At 31.7% G+C, this 23,797-nt stretch overlaps 2 protein-coding genes across 4 annotated transcripts; both read left to right on the top strand.

Annotated features, from left to right (window-relative positions):
* Window positions 1-4,156: 4,156 nt before the first annotated feature.
* Window positions 4,157-10,645, top strand: LOC107021700. 2 transcript variants are annotated; one of them, XM_015222405.2, is made up of 3 exons: window positions 4,157-4,277; window positions 4,353-4,453; window positions 10,245-10,645. In XM_015222405.2, exons 2-3 carry the CDS (start codon window positions 4,412-4,414, stop codon window positions 10,557-10,559), a joined length of 357 nt encoding a protein of 118 aa, XP_015077891.1. In that variant the 5' UTR covers window positions 4,157-4,277; window positions 4,353-4,411; the 3' UTR covers window positions 10,560-10,645. The 2 variants fall into 2 exon arrangements, with proteins under 2 accessions (XP_015077891.1, XP_015077890.1); XM_015222404.2 differs by having other exon boundaries at window positions 4,164-4,277; window positions 4,350-4,453.
* A 7,594-nt stretch (window positions 10,646-18,239) lies between these two features.
* Window positions 18,240-23,781, top strand: LOC107023414 (vesicle-associated membrane protein 711). 2 transcript variants are annotated; one of them, XM_015224104.2, is made up of 5 exons: window positions 18,240-18,397; window positions 18,612-18,854; window positions 22,024-22,214; window positions 22,597-22,760; window positions 23,386-23,781. In XM_015224104.2, exons 2-5 carry the CDS (start codon window positions 18,638-18,640, stop codon window positions 23,474-23,476), a joined length of 663 nt encoding a protein of 220 aa, XP_015079590.1. In that variant the 5' UTR covers window positions 18,240-18,397; window positions 18,612-18,637; the 3' UTR covers window positions 23,477-23,781. The 2 variants fall into 2 exon arrangements, with proteins under 2 accessions (XP_015079590.1, XP_027773531.1); XM_027917730.1 differs by having other exon boundaries at window positions 18,366-18,486; window positions 23,386-23,775.
* The last annotated feature ends 16 nt before the right edge of the window (window positions 23,782-23,797 follow it).

The following is a 23,797-nucleotide window of genomic DNA, read 5'->3' as shown; positions in this document are numbered from 1 at the left end:
CGACTTACTATTTATAGAGTTTACCAACTTCTATACATAGATGAAGTCGTAAAAGAATTTTTACGCTATCAGATAATAATAAATATACAAGTGACTTATGGTATTTAAATTTTTTCAAAAATATTGTCATACCCGTGTTAGAATATCTTTTTTTAAAAATATTTTATATAATTTTTGATGAAGTTGGCATGTGTCATTTTTGGAGGATTAGATAGGGACGTTGCATTATAATCCTATCTTTAGAGAATTCGAGCAACATATGTAGCAAATACTTATTTATTAAAAATTAGGAACATAGAACATGTTACCTGCTATGATAAAAATATATGTTAATTAATGAAAAAATAAATTTTGAATCTAAATCAATTAATTCAATAACTAGTTTATAAAAATTGAATCAAGAGCATATGAAAGACCAAATTCGATCTCCATCTCACCAGTATATATGTGAAACTCAACACCTATTGCCAGGGGCAGACCCACGTGCCGTCCAGGGTGTTCATCCGAACACCCTTGATAAAAAGATACACTGTATACCTAAGGTGAATTTTTTGGATTTGTGTGGATATATATATTTTGGACACCCTCAATTACAAATGAATGAGATAGCCCAGCGGCAGCTAAGCTTAAAGTTTGGCGCAATGTTTGGGTTCAAATCCCTAGGTTGGCGTTTTATTTATTTTATTTTTTTTGGCTTATTTAAATGTTTATACTTTTATTTTTCGAACCTTCTAAACGAAAATCCTGGGTCCACCACTAACTATTGCACACCAATCCTCCTCCCTTTGAGTTAGCTTTTGGGGTGTGAAATTTTATGCCTAAGACCTAATTTCACATGGTATCAGAGCAGGGCTCGTCTCACCCGATGTTGGGGGCCCCCAAAATCAAAAATTGCCCATGGATGGACTCAAAGCTTGGGCAATCCTCCTTCCTTTAAGCTAGCTTTTGGGTGTGAGTTAGATCTAAGACTTGATTTCACATATACTAATAAATTTCTCGTCCCACCATTCATGTGGGCTCATGAACATTAATAATATAGAAACTCTTCATACTATAAATGTGTATAAGTCAAAATGCATTATGTTGCATAAGGGGGAAATTGTGAGGTTGAAGTTAAAAGTTCGATCGAGTGGAAGAGAGTAAAAAAAACAAACAGGATGATGCTGGAATATTTTGTAAGTTTGTGAAGAAATTAAGTTTATTTGACCTCATATGGTTAATTTCCCTGGTCACCATGTAACGTGTATAGTGGACAGGACCATGTACGCCAGTAGGCACATTATCTGTCATGGACCTACCTCATTTTTTATATTTTTTTTACGATAGGTAAAAAATTGTAGAGATTAATCGTTGATTCCTGTAACTTATTTGCATCAAATGTGTATATTAAATAGGTGAATATAAGATATATATCTTGTATGTATATTTCACATGTGAAATGATTGGAAGATAGAAGTAGGGGCATATAAAATTGAGTTTAATCGGAAAAAAATTGAGCTATTATTTGGTTTGGTGTTAAAAAAATATTCGATTATATTTGGGTTGATTTGATTTTAACTAAAAAAATCTAATCCGAGACCAAATCAACTCGACATTACATATAAAATTTTAAAATTTATTTTATACAAAAAAATATTTACTTTGATATAATTTTTACTTATACTTTTTCATAGTTTTTATCTTTTATTATATTATTTCAAGTTTAAAATTTAGAATTCTGAATGATCCAATAAAGATTATAGTCGATTACAAGTAATTATTTGTTTGTATGAATATTTTATCGAAAAAATTCGAAACAACCCAAAAAACCAAAAAATTAAAAAAAAAACGAGGTTGAAAAACCCGAATTTATTGGTTTGATTTGATTTTATAAATTTAAAAATCCGACATAAATGGTTTAGTTTGATATTTGAAAAATCCGAACCAACCCGAACATGTACACAATGACAAATCTAGGATTTTAACATTGTGGGCGCTCTGAATGAGCAGAGTGAAATTATAAAAAAAATACATGTTAATAATGAGATTCGAACATCGGTTCAACAACACTAAAAGAGTATTGAGCACCTACTCAAGAGTCATTAAGTGAATTAAATCATTTATATTCATTGGGTGCTCTATGTAATTTTATACAAATCCATTTAATTTCTACGTTGATATATATATATTTTGTAACGAAATTATTGAATGCTTGAGCACCCGGCGAACTCCATATAGGTCCGTCCCCATATAGGTCCGTCCCTGCATGTACATCCCTAAATAGAAGGAAGGAAGAAGTAAGTATTAAGAGAAATCGATTTATATTTCTGTTAGTTAAATAATTCAACATTCAATTTGCACCATTCAAACTTTATGGAGCATTAAGACGATCGAATAAGATATTAGATCTATTCTACTTAGATTATATACATAAAATATTATTAATTTGATGAAGAGATCATGAATTCATTATTATCGATGTTTAATAACTTGTAAAAAGTGTTTAGAAGAGAAAAAAAGTATTTTTAAACACTTATATATAGATAAAAATAAAAAAATAAAAAGTTGAATATGACCAACTTATAACTTTTAACTTATAAGCTACTTAAAAAAAACAATTCAAACACTTCACTGTACTAATGAATGAATCTACTACTATACATCATCCATTGATCAGTATAATAGAGCAAATGATGAAATAATAATGAACATAGAAATGATATTAGCAAATATAATTTCTAAGAATTTCGATTGTAATTCTATGACCAATTAGTCCTTGGCGTTACTATAATTTTTGTGACAAATCCACCCACCCTAAATATTATAAAAGAGATCAACTTCTCTTTATAGACAATATATTATAATTTATATTTTCCTTTTGAACTATTAACTTACCTCTTAAAAGATAATTAGAGGCACTGTCTATAATATGTGAAATAGTAACGTGATTTGTAGGAGAAATAGTGATGCAATACTGCCTAGCTGATAGGTACATATACAAGTTAAATCATGTTTGTAAATTATAAAAGCCATGGTCGTTTAAAAAAAAAAGAAAAATTAAAAAATGAATTCACAAATATCAATCTTGATAGCAATATTGTACAAATATCATATGGAAACAATTTATCTTTAATAATGTTTTCTTGTCCTATATATCATGTATGTTTATTTGGTCACATCAATTATTGAAGCAATACGATTTTACATGTGCATTGTGTCTGGCCCATTTCACTCTTCTTTTACTTGTTTTTTCTTTTGGAAATGACAACTCGATCTATCAAACTCTGTATAACACAATTTTGAAACATGACTTAATGATCTTTAAGTATAAATAATTTAATCTTATTTTTCTCCTAAAAGAGTTTAGTTTTACGAATTGAACATGTTATGTAAAATTGCAAAATGACTACTCAAACTCGGAGGAAAATGTAATTGTTTAGTTGCGGGTTTATCTTGTATTAAGAAAGAAAAATATTTTCAATTTTTCTATGGTTAGTGTGACAAAATGTCTTGAAAAAATATTTCTCCACAAAAACAAGTTTCATAAAAATGTGCTAAATGACTTTCCAAATAAAAGCAGAGAAAATAAATTTTGCAAGTGACATTTCAAGTTCATTGTCTTCTCCATCAACCATACTTGTTTATTGATATTTTTTTCTTCTTTGGTCTTCTATCTTCTTTTGATATATATTACACTATTTTTTCTAATGAGATTATCTTCAAAAAAAAAATTATCGAGAAAAAGTTAAACATCTTTTTTTTACTTTTTGGAAAACTGCTCGCAGAAAGTCCTGCATACGCCACTCAAATATCTATTATGTATATAATTAATACATTTTATGAATATTAAAAAATGGTCTCAATTTTTTTTTTGTTTCACTCAAATATTTTGTTAAATTAGTATAAGTTAGTTAGTAGATTATATTTTTGAATTAATTATTTTATTTCGTTAAGATTAAAAAGTTTGTAAATTAATCTTATTTAAATCATAGCCGGATTTAGAAAATTTGGTTATATTCTTAATTAAAATTGACCATAATTGAAACTGATGTGGCTATGGGCCAAATCCAAATTCATTAAGAAAAGGACGGTGAAGGCCCAAAGCCCAGTGTGATATGCCACTGAATTAAAGACCCGCCACGTCATCCATTTTTAAATTATTGTAATAAACATAATATTTTTGCTTTCATCAAAAGGAACAAAATTATGTTCTCTTCTCCTCTAATATTCGTTCCCACACAGACACAGACTCTTCTCAGTTCTCATGGCTCTGAAGAACCATCAATTTCTCTAAAATGGTGAATTTTTCAATTCCCCTTTAAGTTTTACTTCTTCTTGGATAAAAGAAACCAACTTCTTTTTGTATGCAGCAGACAATGGCGAATTGCGACGGAGGTGGTTGTGATCGAGGCAATTGAGGAGAGACGTTGGTATGCTTCTTGATTCCCCTATGGATGTCGCTGCTCATGTTCAGGTACTTTTTCCTCTGACTTAGGGTTAGGGTTGGGGGCTTAGTTGATTGATTGATTATTTGAATAATTTATATGTAACCTCCAAATCAACTCACAGGGATAGGGAATTTATATGTGCCTCGAGGTCGGGGGAGGAGGAGATAGGGCCTCGGGGCACGAGGTGTGCCTCGAGGTCAGAAGGGGAGGAGAGGGGACCTCGGGGCACGGGGTGTGCTTCGAGGTCGGGGGGAGGTGCGGCCTCAGGGCACATGGTGTGCCTCGAGGTTTGNCTAAAAATAGGAAGAGAAACGAACAAGAGGAAAAAAAAAAGGAGCGAGGGAAGCAAGCGAGATCCCCATTATCATTTCCACATACATGTGAATTACATTAAATATGTATATTTGACTACCTAATAAAAGGAGAGGTGAGCAGGAGAGTGATGCGTATCGGTCGGTTCGGTTTTAAAGTTTATCGATTTTACTTATTGGTTATTGGTTTGTAGAGATGTTAAACCGTTATAAAGTCATTAAGATATTGACTTATCGGTTATTGGTTTATCGGTTATTGGTCGTTATCACTTCGATCATCGATTTAATTGTTAAGATTTGATACAGAAAAAACATTGAGAATCACTTTAAAACAAGGTGACGAACCGAATGAACCATGCTCATTAATTCAAGAGTTAGATCTTTCTCAAAAGCACATACTTTTATATTATAGGATAACAAATAATTTTAGATACCTTCGGAGTGGACCAGTCTCAAGTTCGAAACCCCTTGCCAGCGAAAGCAAGGGGTTTGCCCTTTGGATCGAGCTCGTCGCACCAGACTTGCCTAGTACGGGTTACCTCTCCTATGTGTTTTGCGAGCTTTGTCTTCTAGATCGAGCTCGTCGCACCAGGTTTGTCTAGTGCGGGTTACCTCTCCTATGTGGTTTGCGAGCTTTGCCTTCTAGGTCGAGCTCGTCACACAAGCTTGCCTAGTGCGGGTTACCTCTCCTATGTGGTTCGCGAGCTTTGCATTCTAGGTCGAGCTCGTCGCACCAAGCTTGCCTAGTGCGGGTTACCTCTCCTATGTGGTTTGCGAGCTTTGCCTTCTAGGTCGAGCTCGTCACACCAAGCTTGCCTAGTGCGGGTTACTTCTCCTATGTGATTTGCGAGCTATTGCATAGGAGCAGCATTTTACCCTGTGCGCACCCAAAAAAGGTAGCAGCTGCGGGTTTCCCTTGTCGTAAAAAAAAAAAGTACCTCGGGGCAAGGGGTATATTTTCTTCTTACGATCAATCATACAAAGGCAAATCCTAATAGAATGAAGAAATTTAAAATTTCAAATTACTCAATAAAGAAACCTTTCAGATTTGATACAAAATTTTTTGTTGAAATTGGTAAGCGAGATGAGTTATGAAGGATACAAAAGTGATTGAATTGTTGTTGGACAAATGATATCCTTTTGAATCTTCAAGTTCATCGAAGATCCTTTCAATTATGATTCAAGATTATCAAAAATTTTGAGATTCAAGATTCTTTCTTCTCCAATTCAGCGAAGATCCTTTCAATTTTAATTCAAAATTATTGAAAAATTTTGAGATTCAAAATTCTTTTCCTAATTTATTGAAGATCATTTTGTCAAAAAATTTGAGAAGATACATCATGAATATCTTTGCTACTTAGCATTTTACTACTTATGTACCTTGTTTAAATTTATTGTATTTATTTATACTAGATACATTAAATAAATAATTGTTGACCATAAGATGTTAGATTTAACGTCGATATATTATTGTGTATTAGTTGCAATACAATTGATACATTAGTATAAATTCGAATTTACGTGTCATATCTAAAAAATTAGTGCATGATACATTACTATTTATATATCTCATATAATTTGATAAATATTATATTTATACTAGATACATTAAATAAGTATTTATTGCCCATAAGATGTTAGATTTGAGATCGATACATTACCGTGTGGTAGTTGCTATGTAACTAACTGATATAATTAGTATAAATTCGAATTTACGTATCACATCTAAAAATTAGTGCATGATACATTACTATTATATATTTCGTTTAAATTGATAAGTATTATATATTTATACTGTTTGCCTTGAAAGATATGTATAACTTACATAATGTATGATTTTGTAGTTGATAATAATGTATCTGATACAATAAGATTGTGAAAGAAGGATGTATGTATCCAGCGTTTGGGGATTTGGGGGTAAAATAAGAGATTTTGAAAAATTTTAGAACCGAAAAGAAAAAATATAATGAAAATTATGAAAAAAATATGTATATAGGTAATTTATAGGAATAAATGGAGTAATTACTACGAATAATTTGTTCAATGGTTCAAATTGGTTCAGATTGATACTCTAAACACTTTCATTTTATTTCTCTTAAAATAATTTTAAAAACGAAATTGTAGTTCCATCCTTTATATTTTTATTCTTGGAGTTAATTTCCGTCAATTACATACTAAATTATTTTTGTTTCATTAAATGCCAACTGAGAGGAAGAAAGTCTTTAAAGTGTTTAGTATTTTTTTGAAAAAATAGAAATACAATTGTTGAATGATATTCACAAATAATTTTTATAGACAATTCTCGAAATATGAGTGATCATCCATGCAAATAACTCGTTGATTTTGAAATGCAAAACTTCTGTTCATAAAGCGAAGTAATTCTCCCTTAGTCTCAACATATATGATATACTTCAATGTCATATTTATATTTGATTAAAAATCATTTGACTTTTACATTAATACAGTGATTCATAGTTAGAAAAATATCTACAATTTATTTTCGATCATAAATTTCAAAAGTATTTTTTTTAAAAAAATATTATGTTAAATTAAACGATATTATATAAATTAAAACAGAATATATATATATATATATATATATTTTGTCATACGATTTGAATTGATACTTCAGAAAATGCTCAAGAACGTTTTGTCATTTTTATTGGTCTTATCCAATTTAGGATGCTAAAAAAGTTATGAACATTGTTTTGCCAATAAAAAAAAATGAAAATTCATAGATTCTCTCTACTTTGGAAAATTAATAATTCAAACAACGTTAATCTAATAGATTGCTAATAGTCATTTGTTAAGTAGTAGATATATGTTTCAATCGATTTGTCTTACCTTTTTAATTTATTTTAAAATATCTTTTTTATAATTCTTTAATTCTAATTTTTCATGTTACATATTTTAAGAACATAAAATTAAATGACATTTTGATATATTTTACCCGGATAAACTAAATGAAAATAAATTACTTTTTTCTGAAGCAACATTCTCTAAAGGGATAATACATAAATGTGCCATTTAACTTGGCTTCAAATCACATTTATGCCCTTCGACTTTGGATGTGCACAAATAGACACTTAAACTTGTATAAAGTTGAACAAATAGACACACATGTCTCACATGTCATTCTATATGTCATTTTGTTATCCTACGTAGTGTCCTACGTGTATTGTGCCATGTAGGACTCATGTGTTTATTTATTTAAAAATTGAATAGTTAAAGTGCCTATTTGTGCATTGTGAATATTGAAGGTTAAAGTTAAAATTTGAAATCAAATTTAAGATCCAATATATGTATTAAGCCTTTCTCAAAATTACTTCACATTATTTTGACAGTTTAAATGTGAAGAATCAATCAGGTGAAGACACGTAGAGTAATGTGTCACTTTGGGTGATGGGTGATAAAGGTGCTGTGAGTTCACCAAGTATAATACAACACAATTTTTTTTTTTAGAAAAAAAAAGTTAATAATTTTTCTTAAAAAACATTGTTGATGAATGTTGAGTATTATATACATGTATAAAAAATCTTATATAATACGAATTATATATATATAAAAATAAGTAACACTATAACAATCGCAGGTAATAATTCACCACTTTAAAAAGATGAATAGGTTAAATACTCTTATAACTACTAAATTCATAAAATTTAAATTAGAAATTTATTTTTATTTATTCCCTTCTAATTATATACATTCACATTTTTTTTGACAGCACATTTAACATGGTTTCTATTCGATTGATAATAATATGTAAAAAAAAATAAATATAATTAATATATTTTCTTTATTTATTGTGCATATGAATGATTTGATTTTATTTAAAATTTAAAATTTTGTAGAATTGCAATTTAGGCTAGAACATTAATATATTTTCCTATAATAGTTAAGCTTTGGATTTGTTTTTGCAAGTAAATTAGGAATTTGATTTTCCTTCTTAAAAAAGAAAAAACTAAAGAGTTTTGGTATGTAGTTTATTTTACAGCTGATTGTATTCGTTTTATTAACTTCAACAAGATATTTCATTAAATAATTTCCTTTTATATCATTGCATCATTAATTTATTTCCCACTAAGAAATAGATTTTTGAATCCTACTTAAGTTAATGACTATATATTGTGCATATTTCATTAAATAATTTCCTTTTATATTATTGTATCATTAATTTATTTCCCATTAAGAATAGATTTTTGAATCCTACTTAAGTTAATGACTATATATTATGATTTTATTTTATTTAAAATTTAAAATTTTGTAGAACTGCAATTTCTGTTAGAACATTAATATATTTTCCTATTATGGTTAAGCTCTAGACTTGTTTTTGCTAAAGTAAATTAGAATTCTGATTTTGCTTCTTATAAATAAAAACTAAAAATTTATGGTATGTAATTTATTTTACATCTATTGTATCATATTTGTTAACTTCAACATGATATTTCATTATATAATTTTCTTTTATATTTGATTTTACTTAAATTTTTAAATTTTTTTAGCACTGAAATTTATGATAGAACATTAATATATTTTCCTATTATGGTTAAGCTTTAGATTTGTTTTTTGCTTAAACAAATTAGATTTTTGATTTTGCTTCTTATAAAAAAAAAACTAAAAAAATTTGGTATGTAATTTATTTTATAGCTAAATGTATTCATATTTGTTAATTTCAAAATAATATTTCATTATATAATTTCCTTTTATATTATTGCATCATTAATTTGTTTTCCATTAAAGTTGAATCTTTGAATTTTATTCAAGTCAATGTCCATTTAATGTTAATGCATATAAATAAATTTAAGTTTACTTTAAATTTGAAATTACTTTAATTGGCACTTTATGTTATTTCTAATTATAATCAATTATTTTTAATTGTAATTTGATTAATTTATGCAAAAATATTAAGATATTTCCTATTATAGAAAACTTTCAGATTTATTTTTGTTACTATATTGTTTTATTTATCATATAAATTTTTTTGTCTTCTTAAAATCATATTCATATTTTCTAACTTTAACTTAATAAATTTCATGAGTGTATTAAAATATTTGATTAAGAAATTATATTTTAATAATGGGGTGAATATTTAAATATATTTACAGTATAATATTGAATTAATTTTTTAATTTTCTCTATTATGAAAATATTATTTTTACTTGTGTTGTTTGACTAAAGAATTAATTATATATCATTTAGTAAGAAAATTGATGTATATAAATAAGTGAGATGTCATCTTTTCACAAGTATCATTTGTTGAAAAACATTTCATTTAGACATGGAGACAAAAAAGACTAAAGGACGTCAAAAGATACCAATGAAAAAAATTAAAAATAAGGATGCGATGTTTGCTACATTTACAAAGCGCCGTGAGGGTTTGTACAAAAAATCTAGCGAACTCGCTAGAGAATGCAATGTTGACATTGGAATAATGATGATTTCCCCTACTGGTAAGCCTCATTCATTTTTTCACCCTACAGTTGATGCAATTATTTCTCGTTTTCAGAATCCTGATATGCAGTTAGGTGAAAGTACAAATCTAAAAGCGAATACTGCTAGAAATGAAGTGAATCAACTCAAAACTAGGCTTGAAGAACTTGATGTTATAGAAGACATTGCAATTGCTAAGAAAAATTCTTATGAACAAATGGAAGAAACAAGACAAAAAGGTTGGTGGGAGTCGACTGAGCAGCTCAATGGAGATGAAGTGTTCATATTTGAAACTTGGTTAAATGAAACTGGTTCCAATTTACACCATCGTTTGAATCAATTGGAAATTGAAGCTTCGTCCTCAATGAGATATGAATCTTTTGGAGTGTGAAATTTGAAAAGTTAAAATTGCAAATGATTCACCCTAAATTATCACTCATGGATATATTAGGGAAGACTCTAGAAAGTCTAAATCTATATTAATAAGGTGTTTATGTTTTAAAATTTTTTATTTCAATAATGCTACAAGAATGTATCTGATATGATTTTCATTAATAATATATTGATATGGTTGATCTAAATTATTTGTTTATGAGAACAAAATTTCATGTATTGTTTAATACTTTATATAAATATATCGATATAATTTATTGATGACTACATAAAATTGACATTAAATTTCATTTAAACATCTCAACTAAAATTTATTTATTTTAAACAAATCAAATAAGACTTGATGATGTCATTTTAACATGTTTTACTAAGTAGGCACATTTCTACATGTTTTACTAAGTCAACACATTTCAACACGTTTTACTAGGGATGACTATGGGGTGGGACGGATGCGGGGCGACATGGGTGGGATGCGGGGCAGATTGAAGTGGTATTTTATGTACAAATGCGGAATGGGGTAGATTGCGGATATATATGATTTCAGCCTCATTTGTTTTCATTAAGATTAAGACCTCTGAATCTGAATACACGTCTCAATATTAAGATATGCATTAAGAGTTAAATGTCTAGAATCTGAATACACATATGAATATTAAGATGTGGTATCCAAATTTAAACAATGAATAATTATAATTTACTTTCAATATCTAAATGTACGTATAAAATAAAACTTGTATTAATAAAATGTTATAAGAAATCATTTAGTATTACTTTTGATTAAAAAAAATATCATAATCAACAAGCATAACATAAAAAAAAAAAACAAATAACTTTTTTAAGACAAAATATAATGTCAATAAATTCAATAGCTATAATAAATACTAATCGAAAAATTAAGGTATCACATCATCAACGCCTTACATAAATTCCTCAAAGGTTTTATCCATAATCTTCAAAGGAAAATCATTTGTTAGCTCTTTTTGCCAATTTCTCATAATCATCCTCTAAACCCCACAAAAATGTTACAAAATAAATAAATGAATCATTTTCATTACAAAAATTGGCAGTAAATCACATAAATTACTAAAAATCTATGTTACTCACTAGGAGCAACAATAGTTGTTGCTGTTTCAACAAATTTTAATGTGATAAAATATATGAAGAAACGTAATTTTATTCATTAAGATTGCGGGTACAATTTTGTTGATCCCTTGATTCTACTCTCCTAAGATATTTATCCATGATTCGATATTTATTCATGATTCGAGGGCCATTAGTGGCATATTTCTCGAACAAGATGATTTAAGTTTGACCTCTCTATATGAATAATCCATCAATTTGCAGAGTATTCGAGATCTCGATCTCCTCATGAAATTTTTGAGATGTCTTTTAAGAGAATTTAGTACCCTTTACATAGGCATAAACTAGCGTTTAAAGTTGAGTAGCCTCCAAGAATCATAATTTGAGTTGAACACAATTTGTAGAGTCCCAACTTGAATTAAACACATCTTGTAGAGTCTCACAAATTTTCAATGTCTACAAATGCCCCATGCTTCAAGACAAGTAGGAGTATAGACTTGATGAAACTCAAAGACGATGCTTGAAGTACTTAATCTTAAACCTTTAGATTTCCATATTTGCTTTATGAGAGAAGAGATGAATGACATATTTGGTCCCACTTAAAGTGACAGAAAATAAATTGCGATCACAATAAATTAAGTAGAAACATCACTTTATAGTTGATCCCTTGATTCTACTCTCTTAATATTTATTCATAATTCGATGACCGTTAGTGGCGTATTTCTCGAACTAGGATGATTTAGATTTGACCTCTCTATATGAATAATCCATCAATTTGCGGATTATTCAAGATCTTGATCTCTTTATGAAATTTTCGAGATGCCTTTTAAGATTATTTAGTACCCTTTATATAGGCATAAACTAGCGTTTAAAGTTGAGTAGCCTCCAAGAATTCTAATTTGAGTTGAACACAATTTGTAGAGTCCTAACTCAAATTAAACACATCTTGTAGAGTCCCACAAATTTTCAATGTCTACAGTTGCTAATGGAACTAATGGCTTCATAGCCAAACTCCTCTGAGTAAAATTCACTGCTCTCAATGGAATTCGAAATCGATCCATTGGTTGAGGGATACCATTTGTGAAACTGTAAAAAATAACCTAGCAAATTAAACCAAAAATGAAATCCGATAAAATTCTCTGATCTTCATCATATTAACACTTTAAGTGTAAAAATTGAAACTTTAAGAACCCTAACAAAGAAATAAGAAACTCAGATGCTAAAATTCTCTGATCTTTATCACATTCACAGTTTTATGTGCAAAAATTGAAACTTAAAAAATCAAAGCAAAAACAAAAGGGGAGAAAATTTGTAGTTGTTAGAGCAAAAGTCAGGCAAAGATCGAGAGAGGCGATACATTGTTAATTTATAACTTATTAAATAAATCTGAATGGTATTAAGACTCTCATGCAATCTGATCGGTTCAGACATTTTCAGGTTCATTAAGAGGTGTTTTGAAAAAGAAACAAATGGAATTAATAGGCTGAATCCGAATCATTCAGATTCATACCTAAAAAACCAAATACTCCAGATAGTATATGAAAATGGTTCAATAAAGAATATATAATTTCTTACATGTTACCCAATGACCTCTAAAAATAATTTTTCAAGTCAATATCCTATTAAATTAATATAACTTAATGAAAAGTGAATTTATTTTTAGAATCAAACTTAACTAGAAAAATAAAATCTTTAAAAATTTATGTGGTGCAGTGCGGAGTGGGTTGGGGTGGATTGAAAATGAAAAAAGTTTGATATGTGGGTCATGGGCGAGGCAGATTAGAAAATATGCGGGTTAAGCTCAACCCCCACCGCTTCATTGTCATCCTTACGTTTTATTGAGTCAGCACATTTCAACATGTTTTAATAAGAAAGTCATGGTTGTTAAAGGAGTAGAAGATGTGAAAACGGAAGAAAAAAAAAGAAGTGGTGCATATTTTTTTTTATTTTCTTCTTTATTGAAATGTAGTTTTTATTAAAAGTAATTAACTAAATAACTTTAAACATGGATTTTTGTTCGCAGTTTATATTTTTAACAATTATTTTGGTATATATGTCACATGTTTTAATTTAATTCGCTGCTTTGACATATCATCGGTAAGTGTGTTACGCATGTTAATATTTAAATGATTGTTAAAAAAGTTTCAAAATGACATGATGAAATTCCACATGGGGTGTTTAAAATGAATAACCCTAATTGAGGTGTCTAAGTGAAAGTTGATGCCAATTTTAGATGGCCACCGGCGATTTTTGCATAATATATTGCATACCAAAGCATTTGTATACATTACATCAGCGAATCATGATTAATTTTTCCTTTCAATTGATTTATGATTAGAAAATAAATATTGTGTTGGTTTAATATACCACAAATGTTGTACAGTTGAAAACAAAATGACAAAAATGAATAAATAAATTTTTTAGGTTGAGGCATGGATATCTCGCTCTCTTTTAGGAGACTCACGCCCACTACGGTATAATATAAACCGATCAAGCAATAATACTCTTGATTTGTCCTTCCAAGATACAACAATCTAAAAACATCGTAACACTCGAGCGACTCCGAATTTAGTTGAAGAATACAAAGCTTTATATAAGAGCACCTTCCTTCAACCTATAAATATTCTCTTTTCTATAGTGAATATAGTAAAAAACTTAGAGTATTTTCGTTGTATCAATTTCCACTTTCACTACACTTACATCATTATATCCTACAATATTATTCCACACATCTCATCTTTTTTTTATATCCCTTTCATAAAAGCAGAAATATCACTATTTATAGGGGAGAAATTCTTCTTTGTATTGAATAACAATAATGTGGATAGATATAATGTAGGTAAATGAATGGTTTAAATGTTACATAAGTTACAATGTATAATGAGGTAGAATAATGAGTGAAATTAATGGTAGATAGTGTCAATAATGCTTATAAGAATCACACCAAAATAATGACCACATTCTCGTCAACTTATGCACTTAATATTTTAATATTAAAATGCATATACACCAACATATTGTTCATCTATTTTTTTCTGATAAAATATAACATGACACAAAAAAATGAATTCTTCAAAGTAGACTAAGATATATGTTATAGATTTTTCTGACACAAGGGGGAGAAAAATAAGCAACTATGAAATATTCAATAAATTAATAATCTCTCTAAGTTAATGTAATACTCCAAAATTTGTAAGTAAAGCAAGACTCAAACCATTCTTCATTTACTTGAAGGGTCATAATTTTGGATATTAATTAAGGTAACTAGAATCTCCTAACACAAAGTTGAGTTGAAAATTTCCTTACGGATTAAGTTTTGATGTAAGATTTTACTTGGTCAACTTTAAACGATCATATCTTTTAGAATATAAGAGTTATGTGTCTATAACCTATTAAATAAAAGATATTTAAATCTACTTTTCAGCGTCACCAATTTCGCGTAAATTCAATTTCTGAATAAAAAGTTATGATCATTTTAGTAACTGATACAGTGCAGTGGTGAATTAGCAAACGGAAAAACATTAAAAGAGACTTATTGTCTTTTTAACTCCAAGAAAACTCTAAACGGCTTTCTTGACTAATATAAGGCTCAAAACAATCAAATTTTTATCTTTTAATCCATCATTCTCTTCTCTCTCAAACCCTAGGGCAAAACCCTAAGGAAAATAAAAATAGAAGACCCATTCAAGATTCTTCTTCAGGGTAAGTTTTTCTCTTAGCATTTCATTATTTGCAACTCAAATTCCTCCATAATTCTTGGCCATAAGGATTTGAAGTAAGTAATTCAAGAATCTTAAGAAAGGTTTTCTTGATTATTCTCCTTCATGCTAAAGTTTCAAGTCTTCTAACCAAGTTCTTTTTCAAGATTTTTCATGAACCTTATTCTTTCACGTATGCAAGTCTATGATAGTGTTAGATTAGCTCGTCCTCACGTCCTACATCTACTTTCAAATCAGTAAAAGAAAAATCTAGGATTCTTTCCCTAGATTTGAGTATTCTTGAGATAAGTTGATTTTGAGTTCTTGAGTTCATGTTTCTTTTAAAAAAATTCTATTCCTAATTATTGAGTTTCTATATTTTTATTGAGATCCTTGATTTAATTTGTTCACGTCTATATTTCAGCAAGAACCTTATGATTTGAGTTACAAATTTTGAGAAACTTCTAAAGTCAACAGTTGAGTTCTTAAACTGAGTTTTGAGAAAGTAAAGATGAATTTTGGGAAAATAGTTTCTAAATCATGATTAGTATGACAATCGAGTATGCCATCAATGTATGAGCAGTATGGTGTCTTGATATATCATCAATGTTTATGTAGTATGACTTCCCGAGTCATCAATGATCATATTAAAATATGATTTTGATATATTTTTTAGAAAGAGTTTTCAATTATGAATTGAATAAGAGTATAAGGGGGATATGTACTCCCAGATGTATCAATTTTTACATTGATAAAAGATAAACTAGGATTTCTAAATGGTTCAAAAGATATTTCAAGAGTAGTTACTTTTTTTATGAGGGTAGTTTGAGCAATTATCTAAAACTAGAGGAAGAGTTATGTTTTTAAACATATGAGTGTGATTATATATTATTGGAAGTATTATTGAGCACCGATATGAAAACAAGTAGTTCAGATAACTCAAAATCCTCATAAACCATGTATGCCAACATGGATAAAGGGTCATATTTTTTAGAGGAGTGCTTATTGTTTTTTAAGCATAACTTATAAATCTATTTAGTTGAGGTATCCTATATCCGGACAAGGTATAGGACAGTTCTGACAGCGTGACCGAGATGTTGTATCATCATGTAGCTCATAGTGATGATTGTCGTTTAGGGAATCTCCCAAATAAAGTTAAAGTGTATTTTTATATATAACGTATTAAGTTGAGTTCGGAGATGAGAAAGTATTTTGTAAAACTTTAAATGATTTTAACTCCTTTATTTCTTTACATTCAGCAAGAGTAGATTGTTATCTCTATTTTGATCCTCTATTTCCGTTATTTGTTATTCAACTATATTACATATTCGTACATTCAATATACTGATGTCATTCGACCTTCATCTTTTAATGATGCAGATACAAGTTATTAGGATCCTCAACAAGAGTCTGTTGAGATCACTTCATCTTTCGTCAACTTTCGAATGATGTCTTTGCTTTTGGAGGACTCTAGTCTTATGAGACTGATCTTTGTATAATAGCGCCTTCATAGATAAACAGTTTTGTAAAGTCTTTCAGTTTCAAATGTTTTATTTAAAACTTATGTTTCATATTCAGTATATTCAGTTTAAATTTTAAGATTCAGTAAACTGTTTTATAAGTTTCTGTCAATTTGATGCTTATGTATGCTTGAGTTAGTCTTCCACTTGTAGTCAGTCAGGATGTAGGCTCGGCACCAACAATGATTCTCGAGTGTCGGCTACGTCCAGGATGTAGGTTCAGGTCGTGACAAATAATATTTTCTCCAATCACGACTTGAACCAATGAAAAAATCAACTATTCCGATAAGATAATATATTTTTAGAAAATCTATATAAATATATGGTCTCATTAATATTATAAATTAGTAATTCCTTAAAAGTACAAATATATCTAAGGCAATTTAATAAAATATGATTCTATTGTGTATTGTTTTTTCTTAAAATTTAAATCTAGTTGAAGCTCATTTCTAACTTTTCTTATCGCAGTCAAAAAATCTGACGATGTCTTTTTGAAGTGCACCATAAGATTCAGTTGATTATTTGAGTGTGTTTGGTATTGTACCCTGACTAGCTTTTTTTAAATGAAAAATTTTCAGTAATCCATGGCTGCAAATTCTTTTGAGAGCATGTGGAATGATCTCTTTGTACGCATATAATGCTTTATGTTTTTGATCTGTTGATTTTGTGACATCTTTTAAATGAGAAGTCATTTTTTGATATGATTTTCAAAAAAAAATTATATTACTTATATAATGTATTGCCTCACCATCATACATTAAAATCTTTGTAGTAAAAATATAATGAATAATATTTGATTAAGAATTAATGTACATTATGTACATTACTTTTACTATGAATCATTGAATTATTGAATTTATATTACAACAAATCATTTAACAAAATAATATATTATAATAGATCATACACACACATTGTACTTTTACATGATACATAAGTTAGCAAGATACAATAATTTTGACATATTCATTGTACATTATGTATAAACTTTTTTTCAATCCGAACTCAATAAATGTGATACATAGATTAGTAAGTTACAATGAATTTGATGTAATCAGAATTAACATTCATTGAATCTCAAAATATTCTTTAAATAGATAAATATCAATTTATTGATTAAATAATATTTATATAAAATAATAATATTTCATGATTCCACGGACGAAACTCTTGTCTATTTCACTAAAATTTTACATTACAAGCTTACAAACACAAACCCAACAAATTACATGTGGGGTGATTTTTCCGTTTCGAATTAATTTCTATCAACTATAATTATTTTTTAAAATATAGAATTTATCATATTCGAATAATAATATAGCAAAATTTTCATTTTAAGATATGTCAAATCAATGCGGAACGAAAGAAAAATCATATCAAATATCATCCAAACACATGCTTGCCAAATTTAAATTCAAATAACAAACCATGATTGGTGGCATTAAAGTTAGTTGACAGCTCGGAAAGGGTAAAGCGTGGGTCAATCAATCTACGCCTATCTCTTCATCGTCTTCTTCCTCAAAAAAAGAAAAAAAAAGGTAAACGCTCTAGTGTAACGATCCGATTTTCTTCAAACTTAGCTCTAAATTTATATTATTGAGGCGGATCTAGAATTTGAAATTAGAAGGCATATATACATATTTTTTATAAATTTTGATACAAAAATGTTTATACAACCGTAGAGGCGGATCTAGAATTTGAAATTATAATATGCATAATCATACATATTTTTAATTTTATATGTATATGCAGAGGAAGAAAGGTGCAGAGGAAGAGAGATGACGATACTGTATGCGCTGGTAGCGAGGGGATCGGTGGTATTGGCGGAGCAGAGCGGGACGTCAACGAACGCGAGTACGATCGCGAGGCAGATTTTGGAGAAAATTCCGGGGAATAATGATTCCAATGCGTCGTACTCACAGGATCGGTATATTTTCCATGTTAAACGCACTGATGGACTTACTGTTCTCTGTATGGCGGATGATAGTGCTGGAAGTAAGCAATTTTACCCTTTTGTATAATGCAGTTTTGTTGATAGAATGTGTTTAAATTCATGTTTATGTCGATTCAGTGTTAAAGAATGACAAAAGTCCCACATCGGTGGTTAATAAGATGGGTGAATTCCTTATAAGGCTTGGGCAATCCTCCTCCCTTTGAGCTAGCTTTTGGGGTGTGAGTTAGGCCTAAGACCTAATTTCACATGGTATCAGAGCAGGGCCCGTCTCACCCGATATTGGGGTCCCCAAAATCAAAATTGCCCACGCACCAAATGCATCAAAATTGCCCACGCACCAAATGCTAAGCACTGGGCGTGAGGTGGGGTGTTAAAGAATGACAAAAGTCCCACATCGGTGGTTAATAAGATGGGTGGCCTCCTTATAAGGCTTGGAGCTAGCTTTTGGGGCGTGAGTTAGGCCTAAGACCTAATTTCACATGGTATCAGAGCAGGGCCCGTCTCACCCGATATTGGGGTCCCCAAAATCAAAATTGCCCACGCACCAAATGCTAAGCACTGGGCGGGGGGGGGGGGGTTAAAGAATGACAAAAGTCCCACATCGGTGGTTAATAAGATGGGTGGCCTCCTTATAAGGCTTGGAGCTAGCTTTTGGGGCGTGAGTTAGGCCTAAGACCTAATTTCACATGGTATCAGAGCAGGGCCCGTCTCACCCGATATTGGGGTCCCCAAAATCAAAATTGCCCACGCACCAAATGCTAAGCACTGGGCGGGGGGGGGGGGGTTAAAGAATGACAAAAGTCCCACATCGGTGGTTAATAAGATGGGTGGCCTCCTTATAAGGCTTGGAGCTAGCTTTTGGGGCGTGAGTTAGGCCTAAGACCTAATTTCACATGGTATCAGAGCAGGGCCCGTCTCACCCGATATTGGGGTCCCCAAAATCAAAATTGCCCACGCACCAAATGCTAAGCACTGGGCGGGGGGGGGGGGGTTAAAGAATGACAAAAGTCCCACATCGGTGGTTAATAAGATGGGTGGCCTCCTTATAAGGCTTGGAGCTAGCTTTTGGGGCGTGAGTTAGGCCTAAGACCTAATTTCACATGGTATCAGAGCAGGGCCCGTCTCACCCGATATTGGGGTCCCCAAAATCAAAATTGCCCACGCACCAAATGCTAAGCACTGGGCGGGGGGGGGGGGGTTAAAGAATGACAAAAGTCCCACATCGGTGGTTAATAAGATGGGTGGCCTCCTTATAAGGCTTGGAGCTAGCTTTTGGGGCGTGAGTTAGGCCTAAGACCTAATTTCACATGGTATCAGAGCAGGGCCCGTCTCACCCGATATTGGGGTCCCCAAAATCAAAATTGCCCACGCACCAAATGCTAAGCACTGGGCGGGGGGGGGGGGGTTAAAGAATGACAAAAGTCCCACATCGGTGGTTAATAAGATGGGTGGCCTCCTTATAAGGCTTGGAGCTAGCTTTTGGGGCGTGAGTTAGGCCTAAGACCTAATTTCACATGGTATCAGAGCAGGGCCCGTCTCACCCGATATTGGGGTCCCCAAAATCAAAATTGCCCACGCACCAAATGCTAAGCACTGGGCGGGGGGGGGGGGGTTAAAGAATGACAAAAGTCCCACATCGGTGGTTAATAAGATGGGTGGCCTCCTTATAAGGCTTGGAGCTAGCTTTTGGGGCGTGAGTTAGGCCTAAGACCTAATTTCACATGGTATCAGAGCAGGGCCCGTCTCACCCGATATTGGGGTCCCCAAAATCAAAATTGCCCACGCACCAAATGCTAAGCACTGGGCGGGGGGGGGGGGGTTAAAGAATGACAAAAGTCCCACATCGGTGGTTAATAAGATGGGTGGCCTCCTTATAAGGCTTGGAGCTAGCTTTTGGGGCGTGAGTTAGGCCTAAGACCTAATTTCACATGGTATCAGAGCAGGGCCCGTCTCACCCGATATTGGGGTCCCCAAAATCAAAATTGCCCACGCACCAAATGCTAAGCACTGGGCGGGGGGGGGGGGGTTAAAGAATGACAAAAGTCCCACATCGGTGGTTAATAAGATGGGTGGCCTCCTTATAAGGCTTGGAGCTAGCTTTTGGGGCGTGAGTTAGGCCTAAGACCTAATTTCACATGGTATCAGAGCAGGGCCCGTCTCACCCGATATTGGGGTCCCCAAAATCAAAATTGCCCACGCACCAAATGCTAAGCACTGGGCGTGAGGTGGGGTGTTAAAGAATGACAAAAGTCCCACATCGGTGGTTAATAAGATGGGTGGACTCCTTATAAGGCTTGGAGCTAGCTTTTGGGGTGTGAGTTAGGCCTAAGACCTAATTTCACATTTAGCTTTCTTGTTATGTGTCTTTAATCTAGATATATCGAAACAACAATAACAACATAGCCGGTGTAATCTGACAAATGGGGCTGGGAGGGTGGTGACTGATGTGTATGCAACCTTATTAAGGTAGAAAGGTTGTTTTCGATAGTCTCGACTCAAATATAGATATATCGAAACAACAGCAACAACATGGGTCCGGGGAGAATGGTGTGTATGCAACCTTATCCTGATGGTAGAGAGACTGTTTCTGATTGATACTCGGCTTGAATCTAGTTATATCTAAACAAAACAACATAACCAGGGTAATCTCACAAGTGGGGTTAGGGTAGGTTGGTGTGAAGATGACCATACTTCAGTGAATTGGTGAATGGATATATTAAACCCACAAGGACCCCTCTCAGTGATTAATCCTTGGGCTATAAGTCATTTTATAAATCAGAGGAACAGAATATTGTGAAGTGTTGTCTTTTAAGCAGACTTATGGTCTTTAGTTACAGGTTCATTTCACAATATCACTGAATAATATCCTGCAGCATTGTTTATTCTGTTCTTCTTGATTTATATTTATATTTTTATTCTGTCTTAGGGACATCTATTCTGTATCCTTCTTTAGTATGTTTTACCTTGGCATCTTTTCCTTGGTTTTGTATCTCCTAAGTACACTGTATAAATATACTTTGGTTAGTTGTTCCCCAAAAATGAAGAAGATTTGTAGTTGTATGCGGACTTCTCCTTTTAATCTAGTTCGAATTTAGATAGTGGTTTAACTCTTTAGTAACACCAACAGATTTCATTTTCATTTTTGATGTGTTGCCTTGGAAGATTGACATATATTGTGGATATTTTACTATACTGAATTCTCCTTTGCAGGGAGAATCCCTTTCGCATTTCTTGAAGAAATTCACCAAAGATTCGTGAGAACGTATGGCCGAGCAGTTCTGTCTGCGCAAGCTTATGGTATGAATGATGAATTTTCGAGGGTCCTTAGCCAGCAAATGGAATACTACTCTAGTGATCCAAATGCAGACAGAATAAACAGGCTAAAGGGTGAAATGAGTCAGGTCAGTCACCAATGTTGTTTATGCCTTAGGGAGCTTATGTTCTAGATGTTGGCTCATGCAAATTCCACATTTTCTCAATCTGATGAGGCTTGCACATTTCAATGCGTCATGATTATCTCATCAACAAGCATATTGTATTGAGTGATTAGGCTTAATAATTCGTGGTGTTTGATGCAACATGATTCCCTAGAGACCATCAATAGTCATTTATATGTTCCTGTAATAAAGCTTTTATTGTATTGATGAGTAGCGGTGATAAAAACAATATTAACAGTTTCAGTTGTCAAATCTTATAAACTAGAAATTGCAGCAAATCATATTTACCAGCCATTATATTTTGACATTAGCTAAGGAACTTTTGGATGTATGTGCCATGTAACAGGTGCGCACTGTCATGGTTGAGAATATCGATAAAGTTCTAGAGAGAGGTGATCGCTTGGAATTGCTGGTCGATAAAACAGCTAATATGCAAGAGAATACTTTCCGCTTCAGAAAGCAGGCTCGCCGATTCAGAAGCACTGTATGGTGGAGAAATGTCAAACTCACGTATGTTGCTTCCATTACTTGGACAAAAAGCTATTTCTTTGTTTCATTTTTCCTTGGTGGGGAAGGGGGTTGTTCTTTCAATAGTTGGATGAATTATAATTATTTGATTTCTTTTATTGGGTAAGATTGAATTCTGATTCGAACAGTTAGATTGTTACATGTGAAGATTCCTTTTATATGGCATTACTGAAACTAGCTGTGCTCTATCCTGCCTAAAATGGTTTGACAAAACGGACAGTGTATCTTCCAGGATCAGTTTAGAGAAATTTTAAAATGTGAAAAATCAAATTTTACATCTTTGGGAAGTCCATGAAATGATTGATCAGTATAAAGCTTCCTCATGGATTTCTTGATTTGGTTATTCCTTTCCTTATAATATGTGTTTCACGATCTTTTATCTGCCTGCTCCTAAACAGTATGAATTTTTTGAAGCAATTCTAACAACAGGTCCCTACGTTTACAGAAGATTTCATAGTTTTATACTGTACTTATTCTCTCAGGATATTGTTAATTTTGTTCGTGATGGTTGTTTACATTTAAGGAGTGGCCAGCTTCAAGTTTTTACTTTCCTATTTCATTATTTAATTTTGTCATCGTTCTTTATAATGATGTTTGATTTTTGCAGGGTGGCTCTGATATTCCTCCTCCTTGTGATAATATATGTTATTTTGGCTTTCGCTTGTCATGGACTTACACTTCCAACTTGTTTGAAGTGAGGATGACTGGATCAGCATCACATCTTTTGTCCTTAAAACATCATTTTGCAATTTTTTTCATCTTAATCAATCTTGGGGTAAAGCTTGGATGTGTGTTTTGGCATGGATTTCATCCTTGATATTTATTAATCGTGTGATGTCCTTAAGCTTATAAGCAAGCCAACACTCTTGGTTTGATAATGTAGATTGTATTTATATATAATTTTGACCCATGTGAGGAAAATGAAGGGGGTCAAATAACTCATGATTGATTTCTTGGTTTGATTTAGAAATATATCTTGACTATCTTTTTATTTGCACTCTTATGTTGAAATTTTGTTG

Source organism: Solanum pennellii, chromosome 6 (assembly GCF_001406875.1).
Source record: "Solanum pennellii chromosome 6, SPENNV200".
Classification (NCBI taxonomy): Eukaryota; Viridiplantae; Streptophyta; class Magnoliopsida; order Solanales; family Solanaceae; genus Solanum; species Solanum pennellii.
The sequence above is the reverse complement of the archived record's forward strand: the minus strand, read 5'-3'. Positions and strand labels throughout refer to the sequence as shown.